The sequence below is a fragment of the Gymnoscopelus microlampas genome, assembly GCF_963454915.1.
Source record: "Gymnoscopelus microlampas genome assembly, chromosome: 8".
Lineage (NCBI taxonomy): Eukaryota > Metazoa > Chordata > Actinopteri > Myctophiformes > Myctophidae > Gymnoscopelus > Gymnoscopelus microlampas.
This window is the reverse complement of record NC_139945.1, coordinates 25,279,681-25,303,051: the sequence shown is the minus strand read 5'-3', so window position 1 is coordinate 25,303,051 and position 23,371 is coordinate 25,279,681. Positions and strand designations below refer to the sequence as shown.

The 23,371-nt window shown below is 40.6% G+C and overlaps 2 protein-coding genes across 4 annotated transcripts in view; one reads left to right on the top strand and one right to left on the bottom strand.

Moving 5' to 3' along the window:
* The window catches only part of ankk1 (ankyrin repeat and kinase domain containing 1), a 361,956-nt gene that overhangs the window by 289,419 nt on the left and 49,166 nt on the right, over window positions 1-23,371 (top strand). The window lies entirely within an intron of this gene.
* scn3b (sodium channel, voltage-gated, type III, beta) lies at window positions 83-23,371 on the bottom strand. Of its 3 annotated transcripts, none has more exons than XM_084065280.1 (7): window positions 23,204-23,371; window positions 22,000-22,156; window positions 21,398-21,512; window positions 16,258-16,436; window positions 14,391-14,619; window positions 8,126-8,264; window positions 83-740 (listed from the first exon to the last, which is right to left on the bottom strand). In XM_084065280.1, exons 3-7 carry the CDS (start codon window positions 21,444-21,446, stop codon window positions 734-736), a joined length of 603 nt encoding a protein of 200 aa, XP_083921406.1. In that variant the 5' UTR covers window positions 21,447-21,512; window positions 22,000-22,156; window positions 23,204-23,371; the 3' UTR covers window positions 83-733. The 3 variants fall into 3 exon arrangements, with proteins under 3 accessions (XP_083921406.1, XP_083921404.1, XP_083921405.1); XM_084065278.1 differs by having other exon boundaries at window positions 22,020-22,156; XM_084065279.1 differs by having other exon boundaries at window positions 16,258-16,433; window positions 22,020-22,156.

Genomic DNA, 23,371 nt, shown 5'->3' with positions numbered 1-23,371 from the left:
TGGCATTGCCTGCCTCTTAGAGGGGCACTAAATCATTGGTTCTCAAATAGTTTTTTTTTTCTTTTCTACATTTCAAGGACTCCCATAGCCCTGAAGAGTGTACAAATGGAACCAGACAGACCTGTTTGGTTCCATTTGTACACTCTTCAGAGTCACAGACCTGTAAGGGCCCATTTGGGAACCCCCTCCTCAAGGAACCTTGAGGGTCCCTGCACCACACTTTTAACTTTGTTTCATGGTTGTTTGTGCAGTGTGTTTGTGTGTTGTTATATGTCTCAAGGTGGACCACAGTGGAAACAAGCTACAGCTTGTTTGTGCATAGTCCACGTTTGCGTTTTTTCAATGAATGACAGTGTTGTGCCAATAAAGTATCCTACAGTATCTATCTAACAACCACTGCACTTAAATGAATGGACAGGAGAGAAAAGCAATGAGCAGTAGTGGAAACATGTTTAGCTATTAGCTCCTCACATCACATGACCAAAAATACATAAGGGACGAGTCCCCAAGCTGCTGCTTGCTGCTGACACCTTCACTAAGGCCCAGTTCACACTTCGCCATGCCACCACTACGTCGTTCGTCGTCCAAAATAACCCATTTCTTTTCAAGTGAAAAAACAGCGTATTTTGTGTTGTGGTATGACAAAGTATGACGTATTAGGCTTCAAGTGTAGAGTTCGGCCTCTTCCAGGTGCGAGTACGGATGCAGAACCAGCAACTCTGTTTCTCTCAGATTAGTACCTAGAACACAAGACAGTTTTACTTTATTCCACATTTTTTTATTTTTGTAATTTAAAGGTAGGGTAAGTGATTTTCTTAAAACAAGTGTTAAATTGCTCTATATTCTGATAGTACTCATTGCTATAGAGTGTTTGTTCAGTAAAAGGAGTCTCCATGTCTCTCCAGCTCTTTATACAACAGAAAATGCATTTTCGTTTCAGTTTCAGTTTAATTTCCAATTCTATCCAATCAGGATAGAGAACTAAATCAGGATATAGATTAAACAAGTGAAATTGGAAGTGATGACACTAAGAAATGAGCAGGCAAAATTGGAACTGGAAAACTATAAAAATGAAGCTTAAAAATGGGTACTTTCTCCTGATTGGCTGAGAAAATGTATTTTCTGTTTATTAAAGAGCTGGAGAGACAGGGAGACTCCTGTTCCTGAACAAACACTCTATAGCAATGATTACTATCAGAATATAGTGCTTTAACCTTTTAACAAAATATTTTTTGTTTTAACCAAAAAATATCACTTACCCTACCTTTAATCATATTATACTATTTTATTTGTGAGCCTTTATTCAATAGTGACAGTGGAGGGACGACAGGAAATGGCATGGTGAGAGAGATGGACTTGCAGCAAAGGGCCTTGGGTCAGTAGCCTGGGATCCAGACTGATTCACTCCGTTCGGCAGGTGTTTTTTTTTCTCTCTTCGCTTCTCAGTCTGGTACTGAACCTACAGTATTTCCAAGGTGCGGGCGGGCACCCAGGAGCCAGGCTTCTGATTGGTCTGTAGCTTCCAATGTAAAATTTGAATAGGACCATGGTCAGAAGCAAAGTGATGAAAAATAATCTGTCGAACGGAGCGAATCAGTCTGGATTCCAGACTATAGGGTCGGATTCGTACCCCGGGGCCGGCTGCAGCCAAGGACTGAGCATTGACATGGTGGGCACTGTATCCGGGCCGTTCTATTACACATTTAATGAAAATCCCTTATTGGCATTAATGCGTGTGCAATAGTAAGATCCAAGATCCAAGCATGTGAATCAACAGAAAATATGAATGAATGTTGAATGTTTTGCATAATTAAGGTCCTTACACATCGGAAGCGTTCAATTTGCGCGATTAATTTGCATATATTTAAACTGGTTTGTGTCATGAGTACACAGAACGCCCATACGATTGTTCAGCGTAAATAAAAGCATCAACATGTGTATGAATGAAGCATCGCCAAATGAACAGTTTAATGTGCAATAGTCGGGACACATTTTTGGTATTGTTTATTCGCCACACTCCCAGTATGTAAGGACCTATTATACTGTTACTCTCAAGTAATCTCTGCATATCAGTGGAACATCCATTTCAGATCACTTAATAGCCTTCATCATCATATCAGCATTTACAAAAAACTCTGATAAGGCCTTTCTTACAAACAAAACGTAGTGCAACACTGTTTACATTCATATAGATGGTACAGTATAATGTTGTGTCTGGCAGCACATACAGTAAGTGTTCTATCGAGTGAGGAAGACTACAGTGAACGGCGAGCGAGCACAAAATGGACGACTGGTGACTGATACAGTGAGTGTGCTCATGACGGCGGGGATGAAAAACTCTCGCACAATGAGGGTGTTGAAGCAACGAGACTCAATTACAGCACCACACACTTAACCACTTAAGTCCTGCATCGGCGCTGTCGTTCAGAAACCTCTTATCTCCATATTCTAACTTTTTGTGTTTTTTCGTAAATTAACGCCCTACTTGATCATACTACATGCCATGCGTCGCACAAAAGCATCAAAAGTAGCAGGTCTGCCAGCTCGAAACACGGCGCGAAGCGATACGTTTTGCTCTTGTCGATCTGCTACTTTTGCTCTTTTAGAATTTGAATCCTGAAAAGAAACAGTTTTGGACATATGAGGTTTCCACCCGACAGAGACGATATAATTTGCCTTGCAATGAGTGGCGAAAATAGCCGATCTACAAGCTTGTGAGCTTGAAGACCTGCTATTTTGAAAAATAGCATTATATTATGATTTCATTCCTCGAAAAATTTCGCCTATAATGACATGTCCAAAATAGGTTTACGGGGTTTGAAGTGGTTAAGAGAAGAGGCACAAACGATGGGTTTACGACGAGAGAAATGATTTGTTCAATCTGGATCAGATTGAGAGACTGAGTCACATGTAAAATACCGTGCGGGGTTACTGTCACTGTCACGGCAACGGGAGCACTAACAACTGGAACCGGACTGGGAGGGGTGTCTTTGAGTGTCTCCGAGCTAGGGAGAGCTACGTAGTCTTTCCTGCAGACAGATCGGTAGAAAAACACATCCTAAATCCATGTGGGACTATAGGCCCTCTATGCCATCATGCAGCATATTCTCTTTGTACTTTATCAAAAGGAGACAGAGGCTGTGTGGACACCAAACCATCCAGGATTTTGTACAGAACCTTCGAGCATCTTATTGATTATTTCCGCACTTAATCAACAGGAGATAGAAAGCGTGTATAAAGTGTCTTCTCTCTGTGAACTAACAGATTATGTCAAACAGGCAAATTGGTAGAAAAAACACATCCTGAAGTAGACCCCTGTACTACTGCAAGTGGTTCTCAATCATTTCCATGTCAAGGACCCACATGTATTTGGCCGCGGACCCCCACCTGAAAAGATTTGTGTAAAAAACATTGCTTTCAAAAATGTTCATTTAAAAATAATAATTAAATAGCCGATCTGGACGCTCAACAGGAGCTTCCAAGTATAAAATAGGGTTAAAGTGGTTATACTATATAAACTCATTTCGCTAGGGACCCACTGGAACCTTCAAGGACCCCTGGGGGTCCCCGGACCCCACTTTGAGAACCACTGTTCTATGCCTGCCACGCAGAATCTTAAACTCTGAATTAATTAATTCAATTCAATTCATCATCCTACTACTGCTACTGGATAATGCTATGCATCATTATGACTTCATTGACCAGGGTCTCAGTAGCGATTTCTGCAGAATGATGGAGAATTATTTGCGTACTCTAATTAATCTAATTCAGCTGTCCAAGGCCATGGAAATAGCACATCCGATCCGACCTCTTAATTGGATTGGATTCCCATTTAATGGGCAACATTTATATCTCTTAAACCACAACACTTTCAGTAAGTGCACCTGAAATACTTCCCCAATGCATTGCATTTACAAAGAACGATAATCCGACCTTACAATATAGACCTTATAATAGATAATACAGAGAATACACAGAACATAGCATCTAATGTAGATAGGATTAACCTCTTACACCCTGCAAAGAAGTATACTCCCCTACAGTATACTTTGCTGTATGACAAATAGTGAAAACAGCCATTCACAGTGTGTCGCGATTTGATTGTGAGCTTATAGATCTCTAATTTCTGATTTTTCTTTTTTTCTTTTTACATTCACAGACATTTTCTTTCTTCCTTTCTTTCTTTCTTTCTTTATTTCTTTCTTCCTTCCTTCCTTTCTTCCTTTCTTTCTTTCTTTCAACCATTCAACCATTCATGCATTCATTTTGAGTATAAAGAATGACTATCAGTGGTTGAGCCAAGGCAGCTGGGATTTCCTTCCAGCATTCATCCATAAAGTGTTTTCCATCAGCCCACGTTAGCTGTAATGTGTATGGTGGGAGGGAGGCGGGGGCTGTTACACAGGTCAATACCATCAGTCAGATGGCGACAGCCCATTAACTCTGGCACTGATGGGCTCTGCTGGCAGATAAACACTACCACACTTAATCTGTCCTGTCAACATGTGTCTTTGGATCATTTCACTTTACATTGATACAACATGCAATGTAACAGCTACTTATTGGCTGTGCAGTGAGTGAGAGACACCGCCTGACTTCACAACACTAACTCATCTCTGTCGGGTGGAAACCTCAATAATGTCCAAAACCGTTACTTTTCAGGATTCAAATTTGAGAAAAAAAAGCAAAAGTAGCAGATCTACAAGCTCAAAACGCGTCGCTTTGTGCCGCGTTTCGAAGCTTGTAGATCTGCTACTTTTGATGCTTTTGTGTGACGCTGTAGTATGATCAAATAAGAAGTTAATTTACGAAAAAAAAACACATTCAGTTGGAATATGGAGATACGAGGTTTCTTCCCCGACAGCAACGATCCTGTTTATACTTATATTTATTCAAGAAGCTCAGCTGGTTTTTCCAAGTGAGAGAGGGTCAAGGTGAAAGGTGAAAGGTGTTCTTCATTGTTATGTATTGTACCACAAGGTACATACTGTAAGAGTGAAATGATTTTGTTCTGCTACATGGAGCTAGGGGTTCCTGTACGTGCTGTGAAAGCTGAGCTCCCTTAAGGAGTAGTATCATAATAAGTCATTTTTTGGGTGAACTACTACCTTTAACCCATTCAATCCAGGAACCATACTGTGTCATTTTAGATATGCAATTTCTTTTTCAAATCTTTGAATATATATATATATATATATATATATATGTAAAGCGAACATTTTTAACTCAAATCTTTGGTTCTGGGGATGCTACAAATGTCTTCTAAATCCTAACAGATTTTGTTAAAACGTCTGCTGCTTTAAAGGGTTAGTTCAGATTTTTTGAGTATTTTCTGTAGGAAATACTTACCATTAATGTAGTGGTTGCAAATGTATTAATTGATTGCCCGAGTCCCGTGGTCAGAGTTATGGTAGATTTGGTGGGGGCCGCTCATTAAAAATAAATACATTTAAAAAACTAGCGTCATTTGTATTGTTGACCTATTTCTACCATATAGAACAGGTTTCGTTCAATTTCGACCCCTCTGTCACATGGTACTATTTTTTGTGTCATATTTTTTGTGTCATATATTTTGAGCGTGAGTAGGCTGCCGCGGTGCAGTGATTCTGGACACAAACATTAGTACCATGTGACAGAGGGGTCGAAATTGAACAAAACCTGCTCTATACGGTAGAAATAGGTCAACAATACAAATGACGTTAGTTTTTTTTTGTTTTTTATTTTTAATGAGCGGCCCCCACCAAATCTACTAATCTACCGGAACTACTTCATATTTATCAGAAACGGACCATAACTCTGACCACGGGACTCGGGCAATCAATTAATACCTTTGCAACCACTACATTAATGGTAAGTATTTCCTACAGAAAATACTCAAAAATTCGGAACTAACCCTTTAATATCAGTGGTTCTCAAACTTTTTCATGTCAAGGACCACCCAAAATGATATGTATTTGTCCGCGGACCCCCTTCTCAAAATATTTTTGTTCCAGGGACCCCCAGAAGCAAAGATTTGAGTTAAAAATGTATATATTCAAAGATTTGCACACACTTTCATGATTTTCATTTAAAAAAAAGCAGATCTACAAGCTCATAGCGCAGCACTCGGTGCAACGCTATGAGCTTGTAGATCTGCTATTTTTGAATAACCAAAGAAATCTAAAATGACACAGATGCGTTCCCGGTCTTAATGGATTGAAAAGGGGCCTGAGCTCCCATGACATAGGTGGGGGTCGCTAGTACATTACTAACAACCATTATTTGAATTTAAAAAACAACACATTCGTACCGCGCTGTGAGCTTATGCACATCTATTTTTGAAAGTCTTGAAAATGTTTTTGACACATTTTTCATTTTGTTTAACACAAATCTTCTCATCTTGGGGTCGCTGGCACTAGATATTTTCAAATGGGGGTCCGTGGCCAAATACATTTGGGGGTCCTTGACATGAAAAAGTTTGAGAAGCATTGCTCTAAAATACCCAAATGCACCATAGTGCTGTTTGTTGTGTAGTCAAACTCAGTCCAGGCTCTGCGCCTGGGTTGGCATAATTATGCCAATCCATAATTAATTGTTTCAGTCTATTGAAGTGTTTTGGGGGATTGTTGTTGCAATATGGCAGGCAGTTTTGGATTCTATAATTGATACAATGGACCACTTTATGAGCAATATTTCTCTCTCTCTCTCTCTCTCTCTCTCTCTCTCTCTCTCTCTCTCTCTCTCTCTCTCTCTCTCTCTCTATCTCTCTCTCTCTCTCTCTGAAAAAACCCAAAGATTAAAACCTAAACCAAAACCTCAAACCCTGAGTGGCAGGGTGGCAGTGTGAGAACTATAAATGCTGCCTTTTCCTGTCATGGATTTTGGTACGATAATACCCGGTCAGTGTTCATGTTAAACAGGCAAAACATAATTATCTATAATTAGTCTGCTGCAGGCGCTGAGCTGTACATATTACATCCTGGAGCACATTAGATACGATCCACATTGCTATACCGTACGTAGTACAGTATGTTGCTCATTAACCCATTAAGACCTGGAACGCATCTGTGTCACTTTTTGATTTGAGCTAAAAAAAATTATATAGGATTTCTAAATATATCTACAAGCTACTACAACTAAAATCTTTGCTTCTGGTGGGTCCCTGGAACTAAATATTTTGAGATGGGGGTCCGCGGCCAAATACATATAATATTTGGGGTCCTTGACATGAAAAAGATTGAGCACCACTGATATAGAAACATACGTTTTTCAGAATACTGTTGGGATTTAGGAGACATGTAGAATCGGCCTAAGATCTTAATGGGTTAATCATCACTGCACTCCCAGTAAGGCATGTAATCACACCTCCACCACCTACGTCTGGGGAAACCTATAATTGGATCAGCACGTTGAGCCTGAGCTATACCTCATCATACGACGGTGTCATGCGGCGAAACTAGCCGATCTACAAGATCACAACGTGTCCCGTCCGCGACACGTTGTGAGCTTGTAGGTCGGCTACTTTCGGCACGCGACACGGTGGTGCGATGGAGCATAAATTGGGCATTGTGTGTCAACCAGGATTGTATGGTTTGGCCATAAATTGCCTGTCTAGAACGAGGCATCTTGTACTGAGTGGCCCAGTCAGCAGCACTGCCAGCCGCCGGGAGTTGACAATACCGGTGCAATTGAATCTTTGTCAGCCCAGGGAGGGAGATGGTAATGCTAAAAGTCAGCTTCTGGCAGAGCCGCAAATCCTGCTGGGCTGTGAAAAAGCTGTTTTGGAAAGAAGGAGTCAGCAAGTGCTCAGAATTATTCAAACCCGGGCTTCCGTGAAGAAGCAGATTACAGCTGAAGTACTGCCAAGTGAGGCAGCTCAGACTCAATAATATCACTCTCTCCCATCAGGTGGTGCATTCTTATTCCCAGCCGTAACTCAGCTCACCTCTACGCATGTTTGCCTATCAGTGTGTGTGTGTGTGTGTGTGTGTGTGTGTGTGTGTGTGTGTGTGTGTGTGTGTGTGTGTGTGTGTGTGTGTGTGTGTGTGTGTGTGTGTGTGTGTGTGTGTGTGTGTGTGCGTGCGCGAGCATGTGTGCGTGCGTGTGTATGTGTGTGTGTATGCGTGTGCAGGTGTGTGTAACTCACGCTGTCTCCTGTGTCTGCTCATCCGACTTGGAGATCTTACGATAGCAGTAGACCATCTCCAGCAGCAGCCAGCAAGTCAGGAAAACCAGCAAAACGTACATCATAATCTCTGAGTAAACCGCCGTAGTGTCATCACTGGCTGTGGAAAAGACACACACACACACAGAAAAGACACACACACACACACACACACACACACACACACACACACACACACACACACACACACACACACACACACACACACACACACACACACACACACACACACACACACACACACACACACACAATTCAGGTTTAATAGAGCAGGAGAGTGCATGCAGAACGTGAACGTGCGTGTGGTGGGCTAACTGTCGCAAGCATTTGGACAGAAAGCCTGTCGATGTAAGATTGCTTCTGCTGGCCAGAAATATAATGTCAACCATAATCGAGGAAGTAATGTTTCTAAAATATGCATTTAGACCGTGGAACTGCAAGCCAGGCAGTCATTCAATACCAATGATGATGAAGCATGCTTTTGGCATATCCCCTTTAAAGTTGAGAAACAAATGACAGATGAACCGTGTTGCTCACAGCACAGCACTAGAGCCCGACCGATATATCGGAAGGCCGATATTGACCGATATATCTGTATCTGCATATATTTTAGACAATAAGCAAGGTCAGAGCCATTTCAGCATAATCTCGGCCAAGCACATCCTCTGACCGTGTCAGACCCATGGTCATATTGAGGTCCGGTCTCATGTGATTCAGATGTTTACAGGCTGTTTACACCATAGACTGTATAAATGAGATGGACAAACCCCCTCCGCTGCTTTCTACAGACCGAAAATGAAGCCTTTTGCTGCAAGACTGTAGGTCCGCCATCTTTCAATACGCGTCAGAATGAGTTCAGACCATTATTGGTTGGGTAACTTGTCAATCAAGAGCGGGGGGCGGGGAATGAATGCTATTGGTTGTGTAGCGTGTCAATCAAATCATCCCGCCCCTCCTAGAGAATAGCCTACTTTATCGTCAATTTTATAATAAATAGAACCATAATTTAGCAAAACGCATATCCTGATGATTGAAAGGAGACTTTAAACTAGCGACTGGAAGCATATAGAATTTATGACAATTTTTATTACAGTAAGAAAATCTAGTCTAAAGTTTGTCAAAAAACCCATTCACTTGCGCTAAAATAAATTCTTTCTGAACTCACAGGTCGGCGCAGGGTAAAACAGCGCCGCTCTGGCCATTTTGTCGGCCTCATCGTAAATATCTCAGCCTTGCCCCTTGGTTTACACAGATGATGTGCATGTGCATAATGTTGATACTTAAAGCTACGTAACTTTCATGTCCCTACTCCGGATTCCCCACGTAAGGGCTGACTTTTTTTTTTTAAGAGCCTGCCTGCTTTTGCTCGGGATAAATTTAACTTTGACTTTAATTTAATTTAATTTTCAGGCATTATCACGTGTCAACAAGTAGGTCAAACCATACCACAGGATATAAATGTCTCCATACATACACACGGAGATAGACAGGAACGCCCACAAATGTCACATCCGGTTTTAGCGTGGGGGGAAGCTGAATGAGCTGCCTCACAGAGTCACTCGCCCTCGGAAAGTTGACTTATTATTAGGATATATGAGACTAAAAAGACCAAACATTGCCAATCTATGAGCTCACAATGCGTCTGAACGCGACGCGTTGCTGTGACTGTGAGCTAGATTGCACATTTTTGGTTTATGTTCCCCCCAGAATATGGAAGCTGGGGTTCAAGTGGTTTATAATCAGACTCAGATTATCCTTATATCTTATTGCATGCGTCGAGTTTCAGCACAAGCACCATTAAGATCGGAGATCTGTTTCCCTCACTCCATCTCCTGCTCCGTCTGATTACCAAAACGCTCGCCCAAAACACAGTCGCCCCGGGGCAAATCCGGCGGTATTCACCTGGTATTCCTAAACGTAACCTCAGTAAACTATGCCTAAACCTAACCTTATTCCTAAACGTAACCTCAGTTAAATGGTGCCAAAACATAACCTTATTCCTAAACTGAACCTCGGTAAAACTATGCCTAACCCTAAACTTATTTCCAACCTTATCCTCAGTAAAACAAATACAACAATACAAGAACCACTGGTTGGCAGAAAACAATGGGGGCAAGCGTTTTGGGGCGAGTGTTCCTGTTACCCTCCGTCTCCCTCCGTGTTACAAAACATGTTTACATATGCACAGTGTTTAATCGCCTGGTAGAGACACTATTACAAGATATGATCAATCAAACTTACCAGAATTCTAAGTAGTTTAGAGAGTTTTGTGACCGGCAGGTAGACGCCATTATCGTTTGGCAAAGTGCGCCATTTAATATCACGCAGGATTTACACACTGCTTTAGCTCCGTATTCATTGTTTTAAACTTAAACGTTTTCTATAGGTTTGAAACAAGTATAGGCTAGGGTTTGGCTTGTGTTGTGCGTAAATCCCTGCATGTTGATAACTGCGCACTATAAACATCATTGATGAATGAATGGCTTTTGTTTTTTGACATTCTGATAAGTTTAATTGATCATATCTATAGAAAATGTAATTGTGTCTCTTACCAGGCTAGTACATCAGATAACCTCTGGCCATTGTGTTGCGTTGGATCCTCTGTCCAGTAAAGGACAACATTCCAATCGGACTCTTGTTTAATTTGCTAATGTAGCGTTCCTTGTCGAGTGGCAACAAGGTTCTGCGCCTGTGATCTGGCAAGCCATGACGCCTGCTTTTTAAATTAGTATACTTTTACAGTATATGAGTTTGAAAACCCCACATCCCACTGTCTATACCAGCTGGGGGAAATCTGTGTTTACCCCCAAGCTGACTCCACCCCCAGCTATGACGCACTGATGTATAGAAGAACAGGGAGACCAATACCACCACCCCAATTCTATAGGTTATATTGTTTTAACATACTCTACCATGCAGATTGGACAAAATAACATTTTATTCACACACACAAACACGTGAAGCCGACACACCTGAAGCCGATTCTACATGTCTCCTAAATCTCAACAGTATTCTCAAAAACGTATGTTTCTATATCAGTGGTGCTCAATCTTTTTCATGTCAAGGATCCCCAAAATTATATGTATTTGGCCGCGGACCCCCATCAAAATATTTTGTTCCAGGGACCCCCAGAAGCAAAGATTTGAGTTTAAAATGTTCGCTTTAAAAATATATGTATTCAAAGATTTGCACACATTTTCACGATTTTTCAAAAATAGCAGATCTACAAGCTCGTAGCGCGGCACTCGGTGCCACGCTATGAGCTTGTATATCTGCTATTTTTGAATAGCCAAAGTGTAAAATAATGCTTTTTAGCTCAAATCTACAAAATGACACAGTTCCAGGTCTTAATGGGTTAAGTACATTGTTCAACTGTATCCGGCCTCCAGTGCATAGTGCTTTTCCAACCCAATTGGCAGAGAAAAAACATTGCCGTTATGTAGTTTTTGCAAATCATGTTTGTGATGCATCTCAAAGTTTCAGTGCAGGCGTGTCGTCATCAGTGGCCTTGAGCCGCAAGCGGTGCGGCTGAGCGAGGAGTGCTTGTTGGGCGAGGGCCTGCATTGAACGGTCCAAAGCCCACAGAATAGTCAGGTGAAAGCATAATGTACTTTGAAATTAATCAATCTAGGATTGAGTCGACATGGTCAGTGTCTGGAGACATTGATATGCAATGTTTATTGGGTTAAAAAAACATCCATCTCCTATGAACAGTATCTTGTGATTTGTAGAAACATACAGTGCCGATGTTTTCTCAAGCAACCAGGCTAGGCTTTTCATATTTTTTTAAAAAGGGAATATCGGTAGATGTATCGTTAGACATCAAATTCGGTCGGGCAATATAATATTTGTGGTGCTATTGCTCTAAATGAGAGATTTTGAATAGAAAGTTTTCTTTTATAAAAGGTGAATATGCAAAGTCACAGGGGTTCTCAGTGCTTCAGTCACATTTGAGATTTAAATGATTTGATGGTTGAATTGATATTTACATACGGTATATTGTAAATAACTGTATGTTTATACCATAACCTTGTGATAACCATAACTATAGCAGCCAAATATAAGACATGATTGCTTTCGCATTATTTAATTTTCTAAATTAGTACACACCATGCCCGTACTGTATGTCTTGCTTTTCCAATAAGAACCGCTGTGCACAAGAACTGGCATCAAAGTCCAAGTAGCATATTGGCCAGAGAGATGTCAGCTTTCATTGATTTCATTTTAGAATGTCTCCAAATTGTGAATTGCTACAGAGTGTTTGCTCAGCAACAGGGGCCTCTCTGTCTCTCCAGCTCTTTGGTAAACATAAATTACTTTTTCAGGTCCGGATGCCAGTTTTCTCCAATCAAAAGCAAGAACCCCACAAAGATCAAAAATGTGTTTTGGTTCCAAATTTGACGGCTCATTGTTTTGTTTCATCACTTCCAATTTCACTTGTTTATCCCGTATCCTGTAGAAGTACTGTCTCCTGGTTGGATACACTTCTTCTTTTTTTTTACATCGTTTTTATACACCCCCTTCAAAGAAACCATTCCACCACAACAGACAAGGACATCATTACGCTGGCCAAATGCTTTGAAATTTGACATGAATAATGGCATGAGATGCAAAGAACAACTTATGGTAAAAAATAAACTGCTGCATATTTTTGAAAGGCAATGACACCCATTTTACGTTAACCCTTTTCCAGGTACAACCTAACAATTTAGATCACAACAAAGCCTATCTCTATCTGCCTTTGACAGTGAACATACTGTATACAAGCAGATAGAGACACTGCAAAGTTATAAGACATGGTGGCGGGAAATACTAGTTCCAAATATACTGACTGTATATTCGATCAAAGAAAAGAAGCCATTCAGCAAGCCAAGCATTCAGAAAGCAGTATACATTACCCCTTATAAAAGATAGCAAAGCAGCTGGTTTGAATTGACCACTTCACTGACAATAGAGGAAAGCTCTTGATAAACAAAGACAGACAAAACAAAACACACGATTATTTATTCAACACACTCGTAACAAAGGGGACACTTGGGGAGAGAGGGACTAATAACAAGTATATATTTTAGTAAAACCAGCTAGTGTAAAGATTCATTTGAATAATGATGTATAATGAGAGAACTCACCCACCGAGCTATGGTTTAGACTTCTTTATTTAAACACATCAGACAATGCTTTGATCCATGGTGGAGATCCAGCTCAGTTGACCTGGATCATCATTAGGTCAAATGACATGACGAAGATCCACCATGCTTCCAAACGTTAGTTTAACCACTTAAACCTTATTTGATACTATATTTTTGAGAATTTTGATTTGAAATGAATTATAAGCCTGGTGTGCGGGTTCTGTCCTTCTATAGCCCAGCACCCACTGTCGATGTGCATGTAGACAGTGGTGGAAAAAGTACTCAAATGTTTTACTTAAGTAAAAGTATCAATACTGCAATGTAGAAATACCCTGTTACAAGGAAAAGTCCGGTATTCAAAATGTACTTGAGTAAAAGTACAAAAGTATTCGCATTAAAATATACTTAAGTACTGAATGTAAAAGCACTCATTTTGCAGAATGTCCCATTTCACAAGTTTCTAAATGTATGAAAATGCTTTGAAAATAGTAGATCTACAAGCTCACAACACTCACAATAGCGTTGTGAGCTTGTAGATCGGCTATTTTCAAATAGCCTAAGTATGCATAGGGCTGAAGTGGTTAATGTATGTTTTGTAATGATAATCAAAATCTACAAAGTAACTAGTAACTAAAGTTTTCAAATAATTGTAGTGGAGTAAAAGTACAATATTTACCTCTGAGATGTAATGGAGTAGAAGTAATAGTATTGAAAATTGGAAGCACTCCCGTAAAGTAAAAGTGCCTAAAAAAATTACTTAAGTACAGTACTTGAGTAAATGTACTTAGTTGCTTTACAACACTGATATAGAGTAACAAAGTCATGACGTCACTCCCACTACCCCTGGCTCATGGCGTTATTGTTTCTCTGCCGCGAATTCATTCATTAATTTTGGTCCTAATACTTTTGTACTTTTACTAAGACCTGATAGCGACTAAATCCCAGCTGCATGATGGCAGTACAGTATGTGAGCATCACAGCCACTGTGTAGTGAAGGATGAAGGAGACAGTGATAAGTGCTATAAGCAGGCGGGGAGACGGCCGGGAGGGTGCAGGGGTAATGATGGTGACATGAAGTGACAGGGTATTGCCCTTACCTATCTCCTTCACCCTCAGATCGATCGTCCTGGTCTTGTTGACGGACGGGGAGAAGAAGTCGAACTCAAACTGCCGAAACACCTGGCACTGATAAATGCCACTGTCATCCCAGGTGACGTTTAGGATGTGGATGGAGAGATCCTGCAGGTCCGTGCTCCCGGCCCACATCAGACGGCCCTCCCACGGTCCCTTCACCTCCCTGGGTATTCCATTCACATACTGAAGGATCTGTGGGACAAGAGGATTAACTTAACTTGAGTTTGGAAAGTCTGCGTTCATGTTTTGTGCCCCGCACACCTGGAACACCTTACAGGGTTTGCTTAACCCAATAAGACCTGAAGCCGATTCTACAAATGCCTTCTAAATCCCAACAGTTTTCTGAAAAACGTATGTTTCTATATCAGTTGTGCTCAAACTTTTTCATGTCAAGGACATGAATAAGTATATGTATTTGGCCGTGGACCCCCATCTCAAAATATTTTGTTCCAGGGACCCCCAGAAGCAAAGATTTGAGTAAAAAAATTTCGCTTTAAAATAATATATATATTCAAAGATTTGCACACATTTTCACGATTTTTCAAAAATAGCAGATCTACAAGCTCATAGTGCGGCACTCGGTGCTATGAGCTTGTAGATCGGTTAAGGACAACTCTCTAGTTCCCATAGCACCTTGCACCTGTTTTAATTGATGTTGATAAATGGTGCCAATTTTTTAAAATTATGTTATCTTATCTATTTTAAATGTCTTTATATTGTTTGTGCTTTTCTCAGACTTATAATTTGGCACCATTGGAAAAGAGGGTCTCAGCCCTCTGTGTGTTTTCCGAGAATTAAATAAACGTTGAAATGACAGGCCATATTCATGAACTGCAGTAGAGATTAGAAAGCAGTGTAAATACGTCACTGTACGTGTAAATAGCAAGAATGCTCATTTTCATCCGTATAGTTTATATAACAATAAAAGAGGATATTACAGAAAGGAACAGATACATGTTCCTGCCACAGATCACAAGGGAGGCATGAGACCTTGTTGGTTAGGCGGTAGTCCAAAATGTTAAACATGTTTCACAAAACTCTAACTTGCTTTCATCCACTGACTGTATGCTCTCAATGCGATTATACAGTACGTACAAAAAAAAGGTAAAACTAGAAAATGTGCTCCTCGGAGCACAGGTCTCCGCCAGGTCAGGTAGGTTATTGTGGGCCAGCGATGATCGGAATTCGCCAATCAGGATCGAATATGAAAAATTGGATGAATCCGTCTTGATCACATGACTATAGAGATAATGTGTACAGATTTGCATGGAATTTCGATACAATCTGAAGGGGTAATATAAATAAAAAAAAAACGTTTTAGATAAGTCGGCCTCCTGGTGGCGCTATAAAAGGCAGATGTGAGATATGCAGGGCAAAGGTTTTTCCTTGGCCTCTAGGGAGTGCGCATACAGAGTTTTACACAGATCGGTGCAGTTATAGGTAAAAACACGAATCGGCCTGTTATAGCGCCACCATGAGGCTGATTTTTTTTTTAAATCAAGTGGCATTTCTTCCTCGGCCTAGTAGGAATGTGCATGCAAAACTTCACGGACATCGCACACTGTGTTCATGATTTCAGGCATTTTGTTCAAAACGGAGCACTCCTGCAAACTTTGGAAGCCATTCTCAGCCAATCAGGATGGAATATGAAAAATCTGAAAGACCCGTTTCGTTTAATAACTACTACTATACCGATTTGCCTGATGTTTGTCCAAGGAGCACTTTTTCTAGACGTGTGATCCTTTTAGCTTCAATGTCTTACTGTACCATGTGCTGTTTACGTTTCTGTCCAATAAAGTATACGATCAATCAAAAGTAACAGTTACCCACAGGTGCTCTGGTGGTCGTGTTGTCATGGTCTCTGGGCAGAAAGAACCAGTCCACACGTGTCTTTGAAGGCACCTCTTCTCTCTTCATACAGAAGATGCATGTCAGCTTCATGCGCCTCCCCAGGACCGCCTCTGTCATCGAGAGCACGTCCACACACACAGGCCGGCTCAGATCAACTGCTGAAACAAACACAAAGGTTAGTTGACACACAACAACACAATGAATAGAAGACAAACAACAAAATGGATACGTCGATGCCCATTAGCATTGGTGCTGCTTTTCCCCGAGTGTACGAGACCCCCCTACGTCCTGTAAAGCGATCGGCGGGTCGATCGCTGTGAAGAATAATATTCTATGATTTTTCAAATGTGAAAACACAAAAACAAAAAGATCGCTGGCAGTGGTGGCAATAGACAATGTTTTTTTATGCCACTGAATGAGTTAAGACCGGGATCGCATCTGTGTCATTTTTAGATTTCTTTGGCTATTCAAAAAAATAGCAGATATACAAGCTCATAGCGCGTGCCATGCTATGAGCTGCCATGCTATGAGCTTGTAGATCTACAGTTTTTAGAAAAATCATGAAATGTGTGCAAATCTTTGAATATATACTTCTTCTTTTTTTAAGCGAACATTTGTAACCCAAATCTTTGCTTCTGGGGATTATCCAAATTTTGTTTGTTTTCTGAAAAACGTATATTGCTATAATATCAGCGGTTCTCAAACCTTTTTCATGTCAAGGGCCCCCAAAATGATATGTACTTGGCTAAATATTTAGTTCCAGAGACCCCCCCAGAAGCAAAGATTTGAGTTAAAAACACTTTATTCAAAAATGTGCACACATTTCACGATTGCTTTTTTCAAAAATAGCAGATCTACAAGCTCATAGCGTGCTATGAGCTTGTATACCTGCTAAAGTGACATAGATACGTTCCCGGATTGAATGGGTTAAATGTGGAGTCAATGTAAGCCGTATCTTGCAGAAAGCCCGTCACCGATTGCTCTTTCTGTGACAACTTAAAAGGTTTAAGGTGTCAAAGGCAAGGATGTGTGACTTTTACAGAGCTAAGAGAGTGTTCTCACATTCTCTTTCACAGTGGTTCTCAAAACATTTTCTGGATCAGGGCCCACTTAAAAATCGTGAAAGCGTTCGCAACCCAACCATCGGACGACTTAAAGGATTAGTTCACCCAACAATGATTATTTTCTATCAATTACACACCCCATAGAGTACTGAAGTCCTGGCGTCACTCGTTCATCCCCTGGGTTGCGGAAGTAATTTCTCTATGGAGAATAACATCGGGTCATCTTAGAATCGTCTCATATAAGAATTGTGGTCCAAAAATAAAAAAACTGTCCCGGCGATATTGTCAGGGAGGTGTCTCTGTATCGTTTATGATAGTCAGTCACTCATATTTGATAAAGTCTATTTCTGGCGAAAATGTAACTATGGGGATTCTGAATGGGGGAAATAAACCGCAACCCAGGTAGGATGAGTAAATTACGTCAGAATTCGGTGCTCTATTAAGCCGGTGGAGTCTCCAGTAAATAGTCTCCTACTGGACAGCCACAATCATTCGACTGGGGGCACATACGTCACAGCTTAACAACCGAATGGAAGCACACTTTCTTATTGGTACACCATGAAAACACATTTTCAAGGCTTTAAAGAAAGAAAAATACTATGTCATACAACATATACGTTGAAAACATTAATCTTATATTATAATTAAAATCTAGTGTTTTGCTAGTCATTTAGGGGGCCCACTTGCAGTACCATCACGGCCCACAGGTTGTGAATCACTGCTCTAATCACAGTGTGGTATGGAAGCTGCTCAGCTGATGACAGGAAGGAGCTAAATAGGGTAGTAAAAGCAGCATCAACAGGTCAGGATCTGCCAAGCAGCTGTGATATTTATAACAGCCGCATTCATACTCAGGGACCCCTCTCACCTAGCCAATGCGCTTTTTGTCCCACTTCCTTCAAGAAAAAGGTTACAAAGTATTAAGAAGTCCTGGTTTCTGAAACAGCACACGCCCGAGGCAGCGAGGGCCCTCAACAACTCATCATTTGGTCAGAACATTATCTGAACTCGTGTCCCCTAGCAGGGTTTCTTTTTTAACCCTTTAAGACCGGGAACGCATCTGTGTCATTTTAAATACGTTTGACTATTCAAAAAATAGCAGATATACAAGCTCATAGCGCGGCACTGAGTGCCGTGCTATGAGCTTGTAGATCTGCTATTTTTTGAGAAATCGTGAAAATCTTTGAATATATTTCAAATATATTATATACTGTAGATCCCTGGAACAAAATCTTTTGAGATGGGGGTCTTTGGCCAAATACATACCCCCACAAGTATATGTATTTGGCAAAGAAAAAAGGAAAAAAGGCTATAAGATTTTCACAAATTGTCAAGATTTTTCAAAAATAGCAGATCTACAAGCTCTCGGTGGCACTCGGTGCCACGCTGTAAGCTTGTTTACCTGATATTTTTGAATAGCCAAAGAAATCTAAAATGACACAGATGCGTTCCCAGTCTTCATGGATTAACCCTGCAAGGCCCAGATTATTTTCAAGTTGGAACCAGTCACTTGTGTATATCACTACACATCTGCTGCTGCAACACCAACAGTCACAGCTCACTTCATGCTGCTGCTAAGCTCACGTTAGCACTAAGAAAAGCTCTTTATTGTCATTGCACAACAACTCTCAGACTAAGTGTGTTCAAAAAGGTAAGACGGCATGAAAAAAAAGTGTGAAGCTCCATATAAAAACAGGTTAAAATATACAAGATTACAAACTATGAAAAACTACACCATATATTGCACAGTCACACGTTAGCACTCATTGCTCCTTCATTTACAAACTGCACATAGTAGCTTAACTTGTTATCCATACTGTAGCTACAGATTGCACCTGCTCTCATTAGACCCTTTGTTTCTTGCAGCCAATAGCCTGTGTTGACTCAATGGTTGGGTGACTACAAATGTAAGAGCTAATATTGTTTTCTCCAGTAATGGACCCATGCAGTCAGTTTTCCTTGTTGAGGTCATCCATTCACACAACTTCAAAACCATTTTGCCTGCAAACAGACCAATCAGACTTTCAACTTGCATTACTAGAAGTGCGGTTTTGCAGTTGAGTGCGTTTTCCTCCGCCGAGTCAGATGACTCCAATCGGAGAACACAAACAACCAGTGGGCATACATAATCTACCGCTGGCTAATGCTTCTAGACAGAGAGGCCATCATCTACTGAGCAGAGGATGGCCTCTGTCTAGAAGCATTAGCCAGCAAAGGAAAAAAACAATAAGGGACAGATGGATGATAGCATCGTGGAAACAGTGGAAAGACCAGGAAAGTGGTGTGGGAGCTTGCTCAGCAGGGTGGAGGATTTGAAAGGATTGATAAACAAGAAGTGGGATCACAAGGATATGGAGATCCATGTGGATCTCAACATCCACATGATCCCACATGATCCCACTTGTTTATCCACATGATCCCACTGGTCATGTGGCCAGTCTGTGATGTATAGTAAAGAGCACTATAGATACATATACATATATATATATATAATACAACAAATGCATCCATGCATACATAAACAAAGACAACATAACAAGAACAAAGGCTCTCCTGTAACTGTCCGATCCACCCCCACCTGATCACCCACAACATGACAGCCTAGCATTAACATAGCCATGTAAAGCTAAATGTACAAACACTACAGATAGTTACATACATCCACATGCAGTAACATGCATTAACATGCTCATAAGAATACGCACAATACAGACATACACAATTGCACCTTGGAAATTAAATGAATCAGTCATCTACATCAGTGGTGATCAAACTTTTTAACTTCAATAACCCCCATTTTGGTATGCATTAATCCACGGACCCCCATAACTCTGGGTGTGTACAAATGGAACCAAATGGACCTGTAAGGGTCCATTTGGTTATATTTGTACACCCCCAGAGTTACAAACCTGTAAAGGTCCATTTGATTCCTAACCATCAATCATTTTGCTGGGGACCACCTGGAACCCCCTCAAGGACCCCTGGGGGGGGTCCCCCGACCCCACTTTGAGAACCCGATCTTAGCCCAATTTACTATGAAATCAAAGTTAAATATTTCCCAAAAATAATATTTCCTACTGGCAACGAGCACAAGAAATGTGGCATTGATCTTACTCTGCACTACAAAGCCAAAGTGCAGTAAATACTTCGCAAAGAATCAAACTGACAATTACAGCACTTTGGCTTTGGAGGGCTTGCGAGATTATCTCTATACAAACACACACACAGACACACACACACACACACACACACACACACACACACACACACACACACACACACACACACACACAGGCCGACCAGCTTATAGACGGCTAGCCACCTGCTGACACATTATTGTTAACGTGTAGATCAGTTGTTTACGACAAGTCACGCAGTCATCCCACAGAGTCATATCAGAACATAACAGCATCATTGTTGTACATAGGCCTAAACTCAGACAGGAGGACGCACAGCCTAAGTACACAGAGCACAAGCTCACATGGGAAATGCATGCACAAAATAATAACAATCTGTGGAGTGTGGGTGATGGTAGGCCCCACAGCAGCAGTTTGAAACAGATCTAAAAATCCACAAACAGACCCTGTCTCGTCTGTTGCAGTTGCAGAGTCCTGTGTCCTACTTATATAACTCATATAGCCTTATGGGCAGATACTGCCAGCATCAATTACATCTCATCTCTTTCAGTGAGTGAACAGCCAGATGGAAAGAGACAGAGAGACAGAGAGAGGGGGTGGTTGTTGTTAGGCTAGAGAGACAGTCCTATTATTCCAGTTAGTGTGAGTGCTATGAAGTGATTAATTTCAGTCATGCATCACACGCAAATGGGATTTTTTGGGTTCATATTAAGTAGAATACTTAAACTTTTTAATGACCATGTTTTGTCATTGAGAAAGAATTAAAGTCAACCCAATCCAATCAACAGTTGTTGTTGTTGTCGTTGTTTTGCTTTTGACCCCAAGTAAAAGTCTTGCAAAAAAGAAACTCATTAGCTACAATCAATGTGGGTTTCAATTAAAGTTGGAACAATGTCTCGCATGTTATAGGCTACTTACCAACACAAAGCAAAACAAACAGTGTGTGCAGCGTGAATGGAGTTATCATCTTATAAACAGCTGGTCCCTCAAATTCTTGTCTTGAAGAAGATGTCCTTCTCTGACTGTCGAGGCCCTGAAGGAGGATTGTCCCGGTTATTGAAAAGCAGTGGTGGAAAAAGTATTACATTGTTTTACTTCAGTAAAAGTATCAATACTGCAATGTAGAAGTACTCTGTTACAAGTAAAAGTCCGAAATTCAAAATGTACTTGAGTAAAAGTACAAAACTATTGGTATCAAAATGTACTTAAAGTATCAAAAGTAGAAAGTACTCATGATGCAGAATGCTCCATTTCACAACTTTTCAAATGGATAAAAATCTTTTGAAAATAGCAGATCTACAAGCTCACAATGAGTCGTGATTTGACGCATTGTGGCAAATGGCCGAAATGTATACTGTATAGGGCTGAAGTGGTTAATGTATGTTTTATAATAATAATCAAAATCTACAAAGTAACTATAGAAACTAAAGTTGTCCAATAATTGTAGTCGAGTAAAAAGTACAATGTTCGCCTCTGAGATGTAATGGAGTAGAAGTAAAAGTATTGAAAATGGGAAATACTCTAGTAAAGTAAAAAATACCTCAAAATTGTACTTAAGTACAGTACTTGAGTACATGTACTTAGTTACTTTCCACCACTGTCGAAAGGCGATTTTCCTTCTTCAGCACCAAGGACAGCACCCCTCCTCATGGGATCAGGATCATCTGTCCACAGTAGCTATAGATTCAACACAAATCCTCAAGTCAGGTCTCTAATACAGTACCATCAGTAAGTCAATAGGACAATGTTCAACCCAAGCATGTTTTTACTTCAATATTTTTTACTTTGGCTATTCAAAAATATCAGATCTGCAAGCTCATAATGTATCACTTTGTGCCACGCAATGAGCTTGTAGATCTGCTATTTTAGAAAAGTCTTTGCTTCTGGGGGTCCCTGGAACAAAACCTCCTCACTCATGGGATCAGGACACCGATCATCATGTGCCCACAGTAGTTATAGATTCAACACAAATCCCCAAATCCATAAGTCAGGTCTCTAATATAGCACCGTCAATAGTCAAATACCTTTATAATATATTATTATATCATAATATCATTATATAATAGTATTTATAATAATAATAATGATAATAATAAAGGGGCGGCAGTGGCTCAGGGGTAGAGTGGCCGGATGGAAACAGTGAGGTTCCCAGTTCGATCCCGGGCTCCCCTTGAGTTAGTGTCGAAGTGTCCTTGAGCAAGACACTGAACCCTAATTGCTCCTGATGAGCAGGTTTGGTGCCTTGCATGGTTTCCTCTGCCCTCGGTGTGTGAATGGGTGAATGTGATGCACAATCTATGTAAAGCGCTTTGGATAAATAGCACTATATAAATTAACCATTTTATTTATTTAATAATAGTATATGTATTATTATTATATAATTTATAATATAATACATAATAATCAAAATAGTCTCTAATACCGTCAATAAGTCAATAGGACAATGTTCAAGCTGTCCATCTTCGGTACCAAATCAATCAACACGGTTTGGAATCGGACAGCATTCATCCAACATCAATGATCGCTTTTAGCCTACTACGTCAAAACTTCTTCATAAAACGAACTGGGCCTATACATTATTCCGACATGATTCCAATCGAAGGGTAATAAAACAAACAGCTGTCAAGGGGAAGGCTTATAAGAAGCTGCCGCAACCATTCGCATATAACCCAGATCCACCCGAGATCGATTCAATTTAAAATAAAATAAATAAATCACAGAAACCTGTGGATCTCCATGATGCTTTTCTTCTTGTTGTTGCTTGGTTTGGAGTCGCGCTGCTTCACAGGAGAAACGACACACACAGTGACCGCGGTGAAAGTTTGACTTGTCAAAGCATGTCGTTATTGATGTGTTCCAGAGGAAAAAAGCATCAGATAAGCATGAGCAACA